This window comes from Camelus bactrianus, chromosome 3 (assembly GCF_048773025.1).
Source record: "Camelus bactrianus isolate YW-2024 breed Bactrian camel chromosome 3, ASM4877302v1, whole genome shotgun sequence".
NCBI classification, from domain to species: Eukaryota; Metazoa; Chordata; class Mammalia; order Artiodactyla; family Camelidae; genus Camelus; species Camelus bactrianus.
This window is the reverse complement of record NC_133541.1, coordinates 55,442,209-55,461,500: the sequence shown is the minus strand read 5'-3', so window position 1 is coordinate 55,461,500 and position 19,292 is coordinate 55,442,209. Positions and strand designations below refer to the sequence as shown.

The 19,292-nt window shown below is 35.4% G+C and overlaps 1 protein-coding gene across 7 annotated transcripts in view; it reads right to left on the bottom strand.

Moving 5' to 3' along the window:
- MSH3 (mutS homolog 3) overlaps nucleotides 1–19,292 on the bottom strand; it is a 137,733-nt gene that overhangs the window by 33,124 nt on the left and 85,317 nt on the right. For all 7 annotated transcript variants that reach the window (XR_012505431.1, XM_045512313.2, XM_045512310.2 and 4 more), the window contains exons 17-19: nucleotides 16,591–16,707; nucleotides 11,348–11,455; nucleotides 6,055–6,166 (exon numbers count right to left, since the gene is read on the bottom strand). Coding sequence is in view for 6 of the 7 variants with exons in the window: in XM_045512313.2 (XP_045368269.2) it covers nucleotides 6,055–6,166; nucleotides 11,348–11,455; nucleotides 16,591–16,707 (337 nt within the window). In the remaining variant the exon portion in view is untranslated. The remainder of the gene's footprint in view (nucleotides 1–6,054; nucleotides 6,167–11,347; nucleotides 11,456–16,590; nucleotides 16,708–19,292) is intronic.

Sequence of the window (19,292 nt, the reverse complement as noted above, 5' to 3'; positions counted from 1 at the left end):
CGTATTTCATGGTATGCATTACTGTTGCTCTGCTTTGTCATTAGGTACAGAGTCAAAAGGTTATGATTATTATTGTAATTAGTCTTACTTTTAACTTTTATATAGACAAAACAAGCTCTTCTGGGAGTATCTGTCCTGGGAGAAGAGAGGAAATAGAAAGTCTGTGGTCTTCGCTCCCCTCTCATACTCTCATCTTTACCAGTTTCAAGGATCATTCATGTGATATGATACAACACATATGAGAGTACCAACTACATGCCCACCAAGTGGCAGGGCCTAAGGTGCCTTCTGGATCTCAAGGTAAGGGACTGTGTGTGGACCAGGATTCCAGTGTCCATCTCGTCCCCCTCTAGACCACCTGGGCTGTGGATTTTCCTCGGGTTACAGAGATCCACAGGGTTCCAGCACTTCCTGGGCACCTTCTTGCTTTGCGTATTGGACTCATTTTCCTCCCTCTTACCAATATAGAAACCGCCAATCACACTGTTCCCTTTGTCCCTCCCAATGAGGTAAATTTATGCTATTTATATTAAAAACAAAACCATAAAACAAGCAAACTAAAAACCCCAACTTCCACTGCTATCAAAAATCCACCCATTACAAAGTGATTTGATTTAAAAAGCAAACAATCCTGAGATGGCAGAGGATTATGGTGGTTTCCCAAGCAATATGTCTTGAGACAGTAAGTCCTGATCTGCCTCTCAGGTTACAGATGTGCCAAGATGCTGACCCTCAGGTGGCAGGGGGGCAAGGGCAGTCAGAGCCCTTGGGCCAACCTCCCTTTTGCTCTGAGGAACCTTTTCCTTCTCCTTGTTCCAGTGTACCAGCACTAGCATCGTTTTCTTGGTATGCTGTGAAGTAAAAAAGGCTGGAAAGCACTGACTGACCTTCGAATACTTCCATGTTTTGGGAAACAGTTTTGGGAAGACTATCTAACTTGGGTAACTCCTGGCAAGTCAATTCCCCTTTCTGGGCCTTGGTTTACTCGCAAGTATGAAGAGGTGGTTACAGTAAACAATCTCTAATTTCCCTTCTAGTTCTACATGATCATTACTGTGTAAATTGGGAAAGCTTCATATGATATCCTGGAAAATAACATTTTGTGAAGGAAAAAAAAGCAAAACTTTGGAGTGAGACTTGGAGACTGCTCAAAACTTCAAGCTAATCCTTATTTATTTAACAGATCTAATAGGATGCCTGCCATGTGCCAGAGAACTGTGACTGACAGGAAGGTTACAACTAAACCAGAGATGCATATTTCTGGTTCTCTTCATGCTTATAGTCCAGTGGGAACCACAAATCAGAATAGGGCAATTTCAATTTAGTGGGATGAATACTAAACTGGGGAGAAACACAGAATATAGTGGGTAAGTGACAGGGGCACCCATCCCAGCTTTAGAAGGGAAGGCTCAGTGCAAGACATGACACCAAGACCAGACTGAAAGAACAAAAAGGAGCTGGATGGGGAGTGTGTGTGTGGAGGGGCATGGGTGTGTGGGAGGTGGGCGTGGATGGTGCGGGGGAAGATGACATTCTAGGCAGAGGGAGGACCATCTGCCAAGTCCCAGAGGCACAGTAACTTGGGAACTAAATGGCTGGAATTTTCAGCATTAATTCAAATGAGAGAGAGATATGACAGGTTAGGAAAAGCCCTGTGGCGGCAGAGAGGAGAATAAACCAGAGATGGGCAGATCCAGTGGCTGCTAAGTCTACAAATACTCAGATTATGTAACGAGTCAGGGAGGGACCGAAAAAAAGAGGGTTTAAAAGTGGATTCCTTTCAATTATGCTCCGAGAAGTGAAACAAGCGTTCCTGGAAGATGAGGCGGAGTGAGGTCTTAAAGGATAAAAAGGAATAACCAATAGAATCTTGTTTTTTAAAATTTTTATATATATATTTTTTGATGTTCAGATTAAACAATAACCAAATGCTAAAAATTAGGTAGGGATACGTTCAGCAGATGCTTGAGAAATTCTCGTCACTTAAAACTGCTTCCAGTGAAATGACTCCTTCAGTGTCAGTGCCTGAGAGTGCTTTTTCCTCAGCCTTCTTTCCGTGTTTTGTACAATCTCCCTGAGTGACAGGCTTAGAATCTAAATTCCCTGCACATGCATCGTGCTCATTCTTAAATCCCTAACTCCAGCTCAGCCTTCCCTCCTGGCTTTTACACCACCTTCACATTAAGATCTCTACCGAATGTCCCACAAACACCTCAAAGGCACAGTTCTTTTCTATTTGATTCTTTGCTATATTTTGGTGAGAAACCTTAATACAGCAGGTAAAAAAAGAAAAAGAAAAAAAAAGTTTGTTTATTGACCATTTGGGTATCCTCTACTGTTCAATTCTGGTGCCAATTTTTCTATTGAATAATCTGTTAGTTCCCTTATTGCTTTTATAAATACTCTATTTTGATGTTAATTTAATTGGATACATCTCCCACCAGATTAGAGAGGTATTAGTCTCTTTTTTCTTTGTAAGCCTGACATCAAGTACAACATTAACACAAAGCAACCATGTCAAATTTATAAGAATAAAGTATTAATAAAACAATGCTAACAAAAAATTCATAAATCAACACAAGACTGTGAAATGTGAAAAAATATGAGTATTTAAAACTTGGAGAAGAAAAGTGGGCAGTAAGTTGGCTTGTTTAGAAGCACCATGATGAGTTTATATAATATAGAATCCAGAAAAGTATAATTACATGAACAAAAGACCATTTCTTAAAATTACATGACTATCAAAAGCAATAATACCATTTGACTTTCAGGAAATTATTTTCAGAATATATTTTATAATTAACACCTATAAATTATTTTAAATTGAGTTTTAACATAGTAAGTTCTTTTTCAACACTATCCCTATATAGAAATTTATACCCTGCAAAAAAGAATGCACTTCACCATAGCAACAGTTCTATATCAACTCCTACTCAAGTTAGAAAAAGGATATGTAAAAGAAATGAATATTCTGGAATATTCTGAGGTGCCTGCTAGAATAAATCGCTCCATTTATTTTATAAAAATTTAAATAAAAGAATTCAATGTTTCTCTAAAACATTCCTGTAATTAGGCTATTTTAGTTTCTCAAATTTTGTTTTACTAAATAGTATAATACATTATTTAAAAGAAAAAGGGAAAGAGAAAAGAATGAAGAAGAAAAGAAAAAAGAAACAAAAATTCAATGTCAAGGATAACACACTTGAGACCAAGTTGGCTGGTACTTGGGAGGATGGGAACAGTAACAGTAAATGATGTTTCAAGTGATTTATAAGTAAATCAAGGTACCAAATGGTACAGCAGTGTTTCTTAAGAAAAGCTACACCCTACTGGTATGATGGAAACTGAAAAAGAAATTCTTATGTTCATGTAGACTTTCAAAAGTTAATAAATACATCAGTACTTATTAACTTGGTTTGATAAATTAACTTACAAACTTCCTAGTGAGAAGAAACACATTTACAGACACTGGGGATCTGGTTACATGCTACTGTTAAATCTTTGATATAAAAATGTATCATTAAACTAGATGTAATTCAAAGCATTTCCTTTCACTTACCACCCTTGTGGCAACCAAATTCACCGGGCACACATCACTACCATCCTTGCTTACAGCCCAAGATGGAATATTTCGTGATATTCCCAACTCCCTTGCTATTCTGGACTTCCTTTCTCTGACCTAATTTCCAACTGCTCCTCTACATTTCAATTTTCTCACTGTACTCTGAAAAATTCCCCAATACTTCTATGTTTGTAACCTCTTTGCTTAACATTTCCTTCATATGCTGACTTAAACTGAAAGCTGGCTTTTATTCCTCTGCAGTCTTCTCATTTCGAGGCTGAGCTTGTTGCCACATCCTACCATCTGTATCTCAGGGTTCAGAGAGTCTCCCGTATCTGCTTCTTTAGGGCTTTACCATCTCTGCTTGTCATTACCACAGGCATCTACAAACCTCCAGGTCACCAACCAGTCTCCATCTCTTGGAATCTCTGACACCTTCCACCACAAATCCTCTTGTTTTAGATGATTTCAACACACACGGATGACTTTTTCTTCAACTCTGCTCCTCGATGTCCTCATCTCCAAAGACTTTCCACTTCTGCTACTCGCCTTCCATGGCCATACCTAGGATCTTGTTACCGCCCAGAACCACACTACCTCTGAAATCTTGAAGTCCGGCATTTCATTCTCTGCAACACCCTCTCTCACTTAACTACTCTCTACATACTAATTCTTCCATCTCATTGCCAGATTACGGTACTCTATGTTGACAAGACTCTCTCCTTAACCAGATTCTAGTCAGATTCCTCTGAGCCCTCCTCTTGACGAGGCCTCAACTTTAGCCTATAAACCCTGCACCCTCTCAGCACAAATGATTTCACTTATCCTCCTCACTAAGAGACCAGCACAAATGCTAGCACAGTTTCTAACAGCTCAAGGCTGCATTCTTGGGATGACCTCAGTTCCCCATAAAGTGCCTGCCTGAGAAACCACAACACTGCCAGGAGAGAATTTATATTTGTTCTAGCCAAACCCTGGCGATAAGCAGATAGACCTTGAACCTCTTAGAACAGTTATGTCAGAAAGTTTGCAATTATAAATCCCTCCTCTGCCCCTCTGAGATGTAAATCTTCTGCCACCTAGAACCGTGTTCTCAAGAGCTTGAGAGCCTCTCTTTGAAATGCAAACATTCATGGAGATAACTCTTACAATTCTTCTCAGGCCCTGTGGGAGGGTCTTAGCATCACTTGCCAGTTAGTAAACCCAGAGGGGTTTCACACTAAACAATCTTCTTTCTCAATTTTCCTGTTTCCTCTTCTCTGAATCTGCTCAAGACACCCCCACACCCATTCCTCCTCCTTATTCCCTCATTCGCCCTTTAAAACACCCAGTCACCCCTGTACAAACTGAAGCTGAGTTCAAGCTGGACTCTTTTCCCTTGCAGTAATATTACTGAATAAAATACCCTTAGCACTTTAACTACTGTATGGCTCTATTTATCTCTGACAGTGTAACTGTCTACATATACACACACAACCTCCTTCCAAGTTCACTTTTTCTTAAAGCTTCAATCATTTCTCTTGCTACTATTCTCAACCTTTAAGGAAAAAAAAATCTAAATTCCTTAATATGGCTTTAAACAAATTGGCCTCTTCCTTATTTCTGAACACTTCTTTCTTTTGCACTCTATGCCCCAACCTCACTCAACATCTTCCAGTTCCCTGGAGCCACCCTGCTCTGCTTCACTCCCAGGCTCTGCCATGCTGGTTCCTCAACCTGGAACACTTCTCCTCATGTCCCTGGTCTGCACGGACTCACTCTCTTTAGTCAATATCTCAACCTGGGAAACCTTCCCAAAAGCTCCCCCTATACTGGGTTTGGCTGACTTGCTACATGCTCCGTGACACCTGGTTTTCTGCACCATTCGCACTTCCCAAGCTATATGGTAATAATCTTGTCTGCTAGACCACAAGCTCTCAAAGGGCATGGAATATCTCTGTTTTGCTTACCACTCTGTCCTAATACTTTGCTTCACTACCTGGGGCTAAATAGGCACTCAGTAAGCATGTGTTAAATGTATAAATACTTAAAATCATTAATGTTCTGTAAGAGAACTCTAGTCCATATGACAAAAATTCTTATCATTGAAATCGACTGAAGCATCTGTGATTCTTTCACAAAATATCTGAAAACAGTAAAACACAAAACAAAGCATATACTATACACTAACAGGAATTTGCAAAACCATGGTATAATTCCACCCCATTAGCATATGTGGCCATTTATAAATATAAAATATTTTCCCTGTGTACCAAGGATAACTAATTAGGACTAATCCTTTAGTTGCTAAATCTTTCCCTCTATGGATATCTTTCATTGGAAATAGCACCAATTCCATGTTTGGTGGTGAATAGAAAACTATTGTCAAGGATCAGTCAATTTAAATCCAAAGTTAAAATTTAGGTAAATTTTTAAAACATCATTTGACATTCAAAAGTCTGGGATCAATGTTACTATCTTTCACTTATTTTTTGCCATAATGTGGTACTTACTGACAAATTTGTACTATTGGGAACATACTGGTCCTGTTCTCCCAGCAATATGTCAATCACAGGGTGTCTGCCATTTTTTATTATGATTTTTCTTTCTTCTTGTAGAGTCGGTCTGCAAAGAGAAGCATGCTTCAATTTACAAGGAAAGAAATTAGCCTTTAAAAAAATCTAAAATAGCATGACAAAATTTTACGGCCAGTCTGTCAGAGACAAAACAAAACCTTAAACATGGACTTTAAGAACATATGTTCAGAACAAGGCTTGGAGTATAAAAGTTAAATTTTAAACATAAATCAGAATTGGGAAGAAAATTATTGTAATTATAGTGCTCTGAAGCACAAACTTTAGCCAAGTCTTACGATGGCTCTATAACTGAGATCTACCTTTACAAGATCCATTTTATTTTTTATTTTTTTACTATTCTCTAAGATATTTTCATTAATAAAAATTATGATTCAGATTGTTGCTACTTAAATCATTTCCAGAAATAAGCAAAATAAAGAAAATCATGTAAAATCATTTCTAGATTTAATTATTACATTAAAATATATTATACGTTGGACTTGGGGACAGAATGACCTAAAATTTTCATATTTCTGTTTAATTAAAACATCTTTCTATTGTCTTTAGTGTCTTTCACTTTTTTTGACATAAAAAACATTTGTTTGCCTTGTTGGTTTTGTTTCTTAAACTTTTATATTTCTGTTTTTATCTACAGCTTTATTTACCCAAGCTCTTGTGAGCACTGTCCTACTCTAAGTCTCCTCCCCAGAGGTTACCACTGAGAGCAGTTTAGTTTCTACCCTTCCCAAACTTCCATGCATTTAAGTTTATATACATTCATCGTATTGCTTTGTGATTTCTTTAAAACACACACACACACACACACACAACCCAGAATCATACTGTAATATATCATTCCACAACTATTTTGTATTTCCCCTTAATCCTCAGTACACATAAAACATAGATTTCACCATTTCCTATATGGGGCCAATGAGCTTTTACTTATTCTTTTAACATTTCTAAGTCATTTTACAAATAATTTGCAGAACTGAGAATAAAAGAATAGTGGAAAAAAACCTTCATGACAAATTTTAGTGAGAATTCAAACACAGCAAATCTCAAATTTTTATTCCCTATCTTCCCGGTTTTGAAGGCATAAATGTGCAACACTCTGAATGTAAGTAACTGCTTATCAGCTGTCAGGCATGCATCTGGGCCATATTCATTTATAAATACTAATTCTAGATTGTGATACATTTTTAATAGGTTCTAGCTTATTATTTCTGGTTCTTTTACCACTAGCAATAAAAACGCAGAATTTTTTGAAATCTTTTAAAGGTCTTAAGTTTGTTAAAGAGAAGACAGTCTTCTTCTTTGCTTCACAATTGCAAAACATTTCCGCTTATGTTTATAAATACAATGAGAATAATCAAATAAGTACTTTTATTCTATATCATTTATTTTCTTTCACTCTCCTACCTTCAGCACCTGTTCACCAACAGAGTATCAAGTAAATTTTAGTGCACAAATGTCATAAAAGAATATTGCCACACATCCTTTTAGCAAAACAGGATGCTCTCAATTCTTATCACTAAATAGTACATGGTGTGTGCTTCCTACGGAATAACAAACTAGATAAGAATACTACATTTCATTAAGCCCTTACAAATAAACTGCTCATACTAATTCTTGAATTTGAGACAATGCATCTATGATATTATTACATAAACATTCATAATCTGAGATTTTGTTTACGTAAGACATTTCATCATCATTAGTGTCTAGAGGACTGCTACCTTTCATTTCATATTCATGTTCATCTTTTGATTAGTAACTATGAAATATCTACTGCCATTTTTTTTCTCTTTGCTATTATGGGTGAAAATTTAATAATTCTGAATTCCCAACTGTGTTCATTGAAAGAAGCAGACTACAACAGTGGCACCTCCAGTCTTCTTTTATACCTTCTTGAAAGATAATGTAACTCTTTTGGCAATACAATGAGAAAACAAGAATGATGTAATGTGATTTCTATCTCACTTTAATATCATCATTCTCCAGCTTCCTTCTTATTTTAGACTTTTATAGCATAGTGAGAATAATTGATTAACAATGATGAAATACTTCCGAGGTCTTTCAGCTATAAGCAAGAAAAATCATTAAAGATTCCCAAATGCATCTTAGATTTTTAAAGGGTCAACCGGACTCATATGGTAAATGCAAGACAGTAAGTTTTATTTATTCTTTTTTAAAGTAAATTTTCTTTTTGTTCTTTGGAAGACCTCCTAAAAACTCAAAAGCTGAAATTAGGTAATGAACTCTGGTATGGAATACTGAAGATTAAGGATCACTTCTTTTCAGAACTTCAATGTTCTTCGGAAGCTGCTGTACAATAAGTTAGCTGTTCTGCATTGTTAAACATTTAGACTGTCCAGATTTTCTATGCTATAAACAATGCTGCAATGAACAACCATATATATGTGCCTGTGTGCATACATCCAAGTGTTTCTCTAAGCGAGAGGAAATTCCTGAGGTGGAATTTCTAAATTATAGGGTATGCATATTTTTAATAGATAACATAGCTGCATGAATTTACCTTTCCCCCAGCAGGATATGAAAGGTGACTTTTTAAACCCTCACTTAAAGTTGGTATCATCAAACTTTCTAATTTTTAATACTGTGGTAGTTGAACAGTGTTATCTCATTGTTTTAATTTGCACTCACTGATTACTAAAGTTGAACATCTTTTCAGTCAATTTCTTGGCCATCTGTTGGTCTTTTTCATCATAATATTCTATTAATGACCTCTTCAAGTGCTTAGACTCAGAACTTTCACACATAAGCACATTTCTGAACCTGGTTATAACACCAAGAAATATTGCTTTCCTATATACTTAAATTCTTTTTCTTAAATATATCTGACTAACAAAACCCTAAGAATGTACACTCACATTTCTCAAGGAAAGTGACTAAACTATCTTCTGAGTAAAAAATTTGAAATCATCCTTTCGAAAAGGACATTTAAAATTACAAGTAAAGGACAGTTTTTGGATTTTACAGTATAATTCTAAGATAGAATTTTTATCTAGATGGGTTACAAATTTACTGTAAAAGAAAAAATGAAACCAACTGTAAGTGATATCAATTTTAAAAATAAAATCCTAAGTACTCTGCCAAATGAAATCAACATATCATACTCACGACATTGATGTGACTTTCCAGGAAGGTTTTCACTTTAGAATAAAAACTTGAGGGATTTGTTCAGCTCTAAAATCTACACTGACTTACTCAGTTGCTATCAAAATTATATGACAAAACACCTCCTGGTACAGTAAGAAGCAAACAATTATTCAGAGAGCTGAGATGATATACTATATTACAGCTACAAAAAGATACGAAATTCATGTAGATGGTATTTTGTGGCACTGAAGGAGAAAGAACTGAGAAAATTTGGATGCTGCCTAGAAAGAATGAAACATTGAAATTGAACAAATTTATTTACTTTACATTTTTAAAACTGCATCATTCTCCTTTAAATGCCCCAGAAAAACAGAACATCAATCTATATTAGTAAAACAGTATAATGCCCAGAATACAAACTGGATAGAAAGACCTAGAATAAGAACTTTTACATAAATATTTAGACTATAGTGAATAAAGTGTCCTAATAACATTTAAAAAGAAAAGATTGTAATTATGAAGCCAAATAATCAATTTGAACTAACTCCAATAACCTCAATGAACTAAAATCTTTAAACAAGCTGGAAACCTAAGAAACAAAGTATAAACTTTAGATACTTAAATACTAGTTTAAAATGCATTTTAGATAAAAGTTTCCTATTTCATGGCTATTTACACTCAATTTTCTGGCTGCTAAAAAAGAGACTGAGGTTATGGCATGATTTTTCTTAATATATTAATATATTTAATATATTTTCTTAAAATATGTAATGTCCACTTTGGAAAGTATGTTAGCACGTGACATTTCCTGGAATTGTAATACTGATAGAATGGGTAGTTTGGAATAAGCTTACTGAGGACAAATAAAAAGTTGGATAAAGTATAGAAAACAGCTACTTGAAGGCACCTGGTAGCTAACAAGACAGCAGGGAATTACCAGGATAGGATCTTGGGTAGAGCAGAGGGCCAGGGAGGGTATTTGCTGATTTCTGAGGGAATAGCTGATGCTGAGCCATATAAACAGCTTTAATCTGAACTGAGATACCAAGGGGCTGCACACCAGGCATAAGAGTGCATCTGAAGTAAGAACTTTGAATCTCTGAATCATCTCAAGCCCTGATATGGAGTAAATGATGCCAAAACGCTACTAGTGTCTTGCGATGTGACTCTTTCAGAAGGAATATAATATCAAATTATTTCTACAAATGATTTTGCAAATACAATGCCCAGAAGATAATCAAAATAACCAGGCATTCAAGGAGATACATGAATGAAAATGAGCAGAAACAAGAGACTACAGATATCTGAATCATCAGACCAGACTTTAAGATAACTATGCTTATTATCATGTTCAAAGAGACAGATGAGATTGCAAATTGATGAAAAAATAAATTATTATAGGTATGAAAGATACTAACAACCCTTAAGTTCAGAAACTCTTATTAAAGAGAAAGACTTTTACCATACTAAATCTTTCTGATTTTTTAATAAATATCAATGAGTAATAATTGCTATTTATTAAGTGTGTATCATCTGCCTAGTCCTGCTTAGACATTTCATAATGTTTTTATCTCATTTAATTTGCACATCATCTTTAAGAGGTAGGTATTATTTTGTCAATGCAGAAACTGAAGATCAGAGAGATTATGAAACTTGTTTAAGGTCAGTTGTTAAATAACCAGGCTAGTATTATGTCCTAAGGAGGTGATTAGGTCCTAAGGGCAGAGACCTCATGAATAGGCTAGTATTCTTATAAAAGAGACACCAGAGAGGCAATGCCCACAGGAGCCACAGAGAGCTACCAGCGCAAAATTCCAGCCTGAGGGAGCTTTATAAAAATGTCACCCATATAAACCAAAAAATTGAAATATGTAGCATTCACCTGTCTAGTCATAGTGAATATCTGCTTTCAGGGTTCTCAATAATAGAGCAAGAAAGGAATTTGTTCATTTTAAATCAAGCTATATGTGTATGACATTCAGCTTTACCAAGAGTCCAACACATTGAGTAATTTTAATACTCTGTAATAAAAACACTAAAATTAATTGAATAATGCCATCTGATCTAAAGCACTGAGAAATGGGAGAAATTTTAAAAAATATATTACCTGCAGTAATCTCCTTGCTTGGTGACCTTGGCCAGGGAGAAAATGCAGTCAATAGTTGCTAGGTGATGTACTGCTTTACACAAGCACTGATAATGTTTATTGAAATTCCTACAGAAGCAATGATGATGAAAAGGTTAGCAAACTGATTTCTCAGACCTGTAAGAGCTGTACAATAAGTAATCACTTTGTTAGTTAAGATGAGCATAAACAAAATAACCAGGCATACCTCATAGTTAGGAAAGGTGGAAATTACATTGAACTACTTTTCTGTTTAATAATTGGATGACTGAGGCTTTTGTTTGTTTCATTTGGAAAGAGTTATATATATTTAAAATAGTTTCTATACAAAGATGTCTACTATTAATACCTTATTGCACATTTCACGTGACCATGACATTTCAAACTCAGAGCTAATTAACACAAATTTAGTTTAAATAACATCATGAACTACCCAGATGGATCATTTCCCTTTGTGCTTCTCCACAGCATCATCCAAACTGGGAATAACAGTTTCAGCATTTCTCTCTCACACTGACTGGAAGCTTCTCCATGGTAGATCCCACGTCTATCTGGTTTACCTATCGGTGTAGCCCCAACATCTAGCCCATAACCTTGGCACAGGGTTGACATTGTAATAAATTGTGTTGAAGGCAAACAAGAAGAAAAGTACGTTTTTCCAGTGATCTTCAGTTATCTTATTAATAACTAATACAGAAATTAAATCGAAGACTTCTTTTAAAAAAAGACATGTCATTGCCTCAAATCTTTGACTAATTAGGTAGCTGGTGATTTAAAAGCTTAGAAGACTTCTGTTGAAAGACTTATTCAGAAAAAATATAGGAATGTATGCAAGTGTTTCCTTTTTTTTTGCTTAGACTATCCCATTATTTCTTATCGCAGGTATCGCTTACATCCTGTTAAAGATCTCCCCAGCATGAGTATTATGCTGAATGTTTCTCTTAAAGATATTTTGTACTGCAGGTTTCAGAAACTTTGAGATTTAGCCGATTTGCTTTTCTTAAACCCGAAGTTTTTTAGAGTGCTTCCAGCTTGAAAAGGCTATCCCGATTAAGCTACTATGGGATTAGTTATTTCTATTTTACCACTGTATTGAATTTTCAAGAACCTATAATTTCTGCTTTTTTATTAATATTAGAATAAGATAGTCCATGTAAGTGACTTTTTGAGATTCTAGAAACATTTTAAATATCCAATTTTATTTCTGTGTTAACTACATGTGAACTGAAAAATATATTTACAGCATATTTAAACTTCCATGTCTGAATAGAGTATAATGAACACAATTTACCCATTTTTCCCTGAATTAAAGTTCGTCAAAACAAACAACATGAATCCTACTAACAGTGTCAAGAGTCTGTGCAAAATCCCAAACACAGAGGAGACTGGACCCTGCATCAGACAGGAGCACTCAGTTCCCACCTTAAAAATGACTCAGTTTTGAAGAAGCCACGGGCTGCAGAGACCTAACACTACTGAGTGGCTGCCCAGTGATCAGGGCTTGTCATTCCTGGTCTGGCTTTGATTTTAGATCGGACCACTCATTTACCCCTTGGACTGTGGCCAATTTTGCTCCTATTCTAATTCTGACCCATTTGGTCTTCTTATCCTAACACTCTCTCTTTTGCCAGAGAGTAGCCACAGTTGATATTTCTACTCTTGCCTCTCTGGGTCTGAGTGTTAAAGCACTTTATTTCTTACTTTCACCCCTCCTTCTCAGGTCCTGTTCAGGCTGCTAAGACCCTAATTTGCCACCACCCAGCACCCTTACGTTGAGGGTAACTGTCCCTGATGATCTTCTAACTTCCAGACTGAAATAAGTGACATTACTCTCAGTGAGTACCATTTCAGTTTCACAACGACAAAAGAGGCAGGGAGAGGTAAGGAAATTATTTTGATGTGGACAACAATGTTCTTTCTTATATCAATGATACAAATAAGGCATGTGAATAAAAATTTAAAGCTCTCATACACTTTATACATCACCATCACAACTCCTATGAAGACTTGTTTGACTTCTTGTTCTTTGTCTATTTGCTATACTTTGCCCAATTTCAAAGAGATCATCCATACTTAGAAAAATGACAAGCTGAAAAATGGGCAATTCAGATAACATTCTGATAGGCTGGGTTTATGTCATAACAACATGCAACTTTATTACTAAGCCACCAAACAACTTCACCTAAGAACTACGATTTGGTCTCTGGTCAAAAGATATTGGTGGGTCCATGGGAAGTCTATTAAGACATGTGGTTCTAAAGCTGTAATGACAGTTTACCAGCAGGTGTTGCTCAGTGACATCTGAAGTTAATAAAAACTGAGACAATTTAATGTTATATTTAAAAATGCGTTTCTAAAATACTTGCACTGCTGTATGAAAGGTATTATAATTCAATTTTTAAAGAATTTGCAATTGAGACTACTCAATATCCATAGCCCATCTTCTAGAACACAAAAGAAACACCTATTTTGAGAGAGGGTTCCATTCACACACTTCCTTACAGTTTGACTTCTTGCAATATTTTGATTGAAAGTAATGTGACTAATGCACAACTGTTAGTGTCTCAGTAAGAGACAAACACACTTGTATAGATGGTATTCAATCCTCTGATGCTAGGTTCATTGAGGTTAATCATTTTTGAAATGACATTACATTCATACCATCTGGCACCTCAAAAAATAGTGTGCCCAACAATGCTGTTCTCAAGTTGAGACTCTTGCTGCAAATGTTATAGTTAAATTTCAGCCAGTAGTCTTTATTTAGATAAAAATTTTAATATATTTTTCTTATTTTTGAAAGTAATATATGTACATTACAGAAACTTTTGCTATCAAATATTTGTAAAGCAAGTTAAATCTCCAGCAACCTCATCATCCAGCTTAATCAGTTAATATTTAAGATCATATATATATGTATTTACATACACACACATACACATTTCTCCAAAGATATACAAATGGCCAATAAGTATATTAAGAATAATAGCATATATATTTAATCTCTTAAAATACAAAGATTTGTATGCTGTGCATGTATGTGAATTTATACATACAGAACTGCATCACACTTTCCATCCTTTTTTTCGCTTAGCAATATGTCGTGAGTACCATATTCTTCTGTGATGTTTTATTTAACGTTAGCTCATTCTTAGCAACTCCCAACTACAGCAAAGGCAGGGTATGATGAAAGCAGAGCTCTCCTGGGTTAATCTGAGAGAAGCCCAGGCAGAGGGCTGCCAGTGAGAACGGCATGAGGTAATGGTGGGATGCGAGAGAGCACAGGAGAAAAAGGGGCAAATCAAAGAGACTTGTCAGAGAGAAAACAAACAGGAATTTGATAACATATAAAGGGACAAAAAGGAAGAAAGAATCAAGGATAATGCCAATATTTTTAGCCTAGGAGACCTGAAACTTCTTTATTCCAGAATAATGACAGGGAGAAAACCACCCAGGATTATAAATTCAGGTACACTATATAGTGTAGAGAGTAAATAGGTACAACCCCACTGAACCCCAAGACCCTAGAATGTGGCCCCTTGAAGCTTGAAAGGAGAAATTTTAGTCCAATTCTCATGTTCTCAGTGATATTACTAAAGGAAAAGTCTGAGAAACAGAGACTCAAGGACCATGAAAACCCTAAAGATGGGAAACCGAAAGTGAATTGGAAAAGGAACTGAACAGACCAAATTTCCATCCCTAGATTCAAGACTCTGACTCCAGATTACCTCAAAAGATTCAGGATAAGTAAATCGGAATCCCTTTCTGAACTTATAATTTCCAACTCCTCTGGGCAAAAAGAGATGGTACCAAATCACTACCTTTTAAAAACTGCTACATGTTACCTTTTTTTGTTTCTTTATTTTCACTTGTCAGATTGGTTACTTTAAATGGAATAAAGCTCCCTAAATATGTCACTAAATATGTATTGTTTAAGTTTTTAAAGAGAAAGTCTAACAGGGCCAGCTCTGCAGCTGGATGGCCAGGGGCACACACCCTACCACCAGACACACCTGGGCTCCAATCCTTACCCCTGTTGTGCGCAACTTCATATTTCTGCATCTCACTCTTACTCATTTGTAAATTGGGGATGACAATAATGTTTCACTCACAGGACTCCTGTGAGGAATAATGAGCTAATGTATACATATATAAAGTGCTTAGATGAGTGGTGGTCTGGAGTTGGCTCCTACAGACTCACGAAAGTCAATTGTGCACATCTCTTCCCAATCCAGTCCAGCAGGAGCTTGCAATCAGTACTGGTGGGAGTAGTTACACTACAGAAATCAAACAAATGCTACTACTCTTCCAGAGAGCTGGCTGTTAACCATTTACCAGCACACCACAGACTTAAACCTGTTAATGTGAACACATGACTAAATTAATCCAGAATGAAATAGCCTTTGAGACAACGTCAAGGACCTGCTGGAAAAAAAATCTCGTAATAGAAAAATAAAAAAAAGTGGGGGACTATTCTAGATTCAAATACACTAAAAAAACCTTAATAACCAAATACAACATGTAAAGAATTTTTTAAATATGGGGAAAGAGGAAATTCATCATTTCTTACATTAACTAATTTTTCTTAGGTATGATAATGGTGGTAAGATTATACAGCAAAATGTCCTTACTTTTAGAAGATGTATGCTTAAGTATTTAGGGGTGAAGAGTTATAATGTCCAAAGCTTACTTTAAAATGGTTCAGAATAAAAAGTGTATGAGAGAGATATAAAACAAATGTGGCAAATATTAACATCTGATAAAGCTAGGTGCAGGGTATATAGATCTTCATTGCAACTTTTCTACACATTTAAAATTTTTCAAATTAAAAAGTTAGGAGGAAAACAAAGGATGTAAAAATATAAGAAAAAAATTAAATGGAGATAATTTAAAAAAAGAAAAACGAATAACTTGTCTAACTCTGAAATTATCAAGCCTTTATATAAGAAAACTAAACAAAGTCCAAGGTGGAACTTAAAAGTGATGCCACTAGACATCCTTAGCACCAAAATGTTAGTACAGTTACAATAAAGTATATCTGGTCCCTCAACAGAGACCAAGATGAGCTTACATTTCAATGGATTAAAAATAAAATCAGAGAACACATGTACTCAACTATTTGATGGCAGGTCACAAGTAGTAATATCTACTTTTCTTTTTGATGGAAAGATTTTCCGGTCTATTTCTCACAGCAAAAAATCAGATTATATTTTTCATTGTAAACTCACTCTAGAAAATCAAGCCATTCGGCATTGCAGTCAAGGACTAGCTGCTCCCGGAGTTGATTCAGATGTCTGTAATTTTCTACAATAAAAGGAGAGTGAAAGCGGCTCACAGCTTTTGTGCTAGAAGAGGGAAAAAAACAGAAACAGGAAATCAAGGTTACTAAGAAATCAGTAATGCCATCACTTCAGAAAACTAAAGAAGTTATTTATTATTCTGACGAACCTTAAAAGTAAATAGCTGTTAAACAGAGAACATTCTTTAAGTATGATCCTGAACCTTATTAATTCCAAAGATCTTTGTTGTAAGTAAAGTATGTGGAGATCAAAATCATCAGATTATGTTTGGGAAGCTTTTAAAATTCAAATTATATCCATATGGCAAAAACAAAGTTTAGAATTTCTATTTCATAAGCAAAGAGCTTTTTCCTTTAAATTATCCTAAATGAAAATGCTTGCTTTAAAAAAAAAGATCAGAAGTAAATATGGCAAAATAAATCCTGACAAAGCTAGGAGTGGGATACATTGGTGAAAGTTATATTATTGTTTATAATTTGCACTTTTCTGTATGATTAGATTATTTCAGTGGGGAAACAGAAAAGCATTACAAGGAACAGCAATGTAATAATTCAGGAGGCAGTCAAAGAAGAGGAACTCTTCATGATCTAACTGTAGATTCACATGACCCAACTGTAGATTCACATGACCCTAGATGGGAAGAAATACCATGTGTTCCTCTTCTGGGCTTGCATACAATCTCTGTAGAGCCCAACGGCGGATTCAATAGGTCCCTAGTCAGAGAGTCCAGACCAAGGCTCCAACTCTGCCACTTACATGCCAGCTATGTGACTTTGGGCCGATGTAACTGACCTCTAAACATCACTCGCCTCTTCTATCAAAGGGGATAATAATTTTATCTACTTCATAGGTACTGATGAGAGGATGAATCAGATAGTGCTTAGCAGAGTATCTACGTTATCAGTGCTCAGTGTTAGGAGTTGTTCCACGGTGGTGGTCGTGGTTATTACTGTTGATGTTATTACTAAGATGAGACCTTTAAGAGGAAAAGGTCAAAGCTGAGTGATAGGCAGGTGATGACAGAGTGCACTCTGATCTTTGTTTGCACCCCAACTCCTGTAATGTGCTGTCACAATTATCTTTAATTTGGCAAGTTACTGGATTACACATATTACTGGATTAGGAGTGAGCCTTTCACATTCAAAATGTGACTAATGATATGCTAAACCTATCCCTGTCAAGGCTCTGATGGCTAAACAACAGATAAAAAAATCAAAATGAACCTTCCCCCAAACCATCTTATTTATTCATTCAGTTTACATCACTGAATTGTTCAAAAGACACTGGTACTGATTTATGTCTTGCTTATTGCTTTTAAAGTATGTCATCTAGATTTCTATGCAAACATATTCATCATAGCTTTCTCTTCTGACAAAACGTATTTAGTGAGACATTTCAGTGACTGTTCTTGATAGACTAACATGATTTCTTATAATTTCTCTTCACAAAGCATATTACCATTCGTTAGCTGAAGTATAGGACAAAAATAAAGAATGACTGCAAAAGGAGAAAACATCTCCTAAAATCAATACCTAGAACTCAATTACCGCTCTGCTAACACAGAGGGGGAAAAAGGATAGTATTAGAGCTTAAGGAATCCATGATTATGCCTTCAGGATCCTTTAATAGTGGCCATGGATAATAGTTTTCTTTTTTAATTAAAATAACAAATTAACAACATTCGTGTATCATGTCAAAATTTTCTTCCATTCTTAACACAGAGCCTTGATACCATTACCAGCTACTAGTCTCTCTTCTGTTATCTTAGGCAAATGTAACATTTTCATCTCAAGTTCATGCAAACATATTAACAGGTGTAATAAATATTTCACAAAGGATGCCACTCACAAAAGAAAATATACTTCTCTAAAACTACTTTTTTAAATGAGGCCCTTCTTGAGAATCAATGCTTAACCAAGGAGAAAAGGCAAAGTCTCAATGTGGGTCTCTAATCTTGGTTTTGATTCATGATACGACTTACAAAAAGGACATGTAAAGAACTACTAGAGCTAGTGCCATGGAAAACATTAAGAAAAAAGAAATGCAGAGCTCAGTGAGGCAGAAAATGAAATGTCAGCTTCTTAAAAGAAATGTCAGGTATAGCATTCATCAAGAAGTTCAAACAACCAAATTAATCTTATAGTTGAAGATTCTGCAAGTTTTCCCCTCCACGTGTTAAAAGTGTCCTCTGAGGTTTAAGAATAAAACAGTAATTTACAAAGCAAGAAAACAAATGTATACAAATAAGATATCCTTTGGACAAATGTTTTAAAATCAATGATAAAAAGGGTTTAAGATTATTATTTCTCTGGATAAAAGTTCCATGAGAAAACTGCTTTTCATGTCAAGGATGTGGTTATTATCAGTCCAGAAGCATGCAGGTACACAGATGTCTTTATAGTTCATGTTAATAAAAAAAAAATGTATTTTTTGTGGGAGTTTTTTTTTTTTAATTGAAGTATAGCTGATTTATAATGTTGTGTTAATTTCTGGTGTACAGCACAGTGATTCGTTTATACATATTTTCATATTCTTTTTCATTTTAGGCCATTATAAAATATTGAATACAGTTCCTTGTGCTATACAGTAGGATCTCGTTGTTTATCCATTTTATACATAGTAGTTACTAT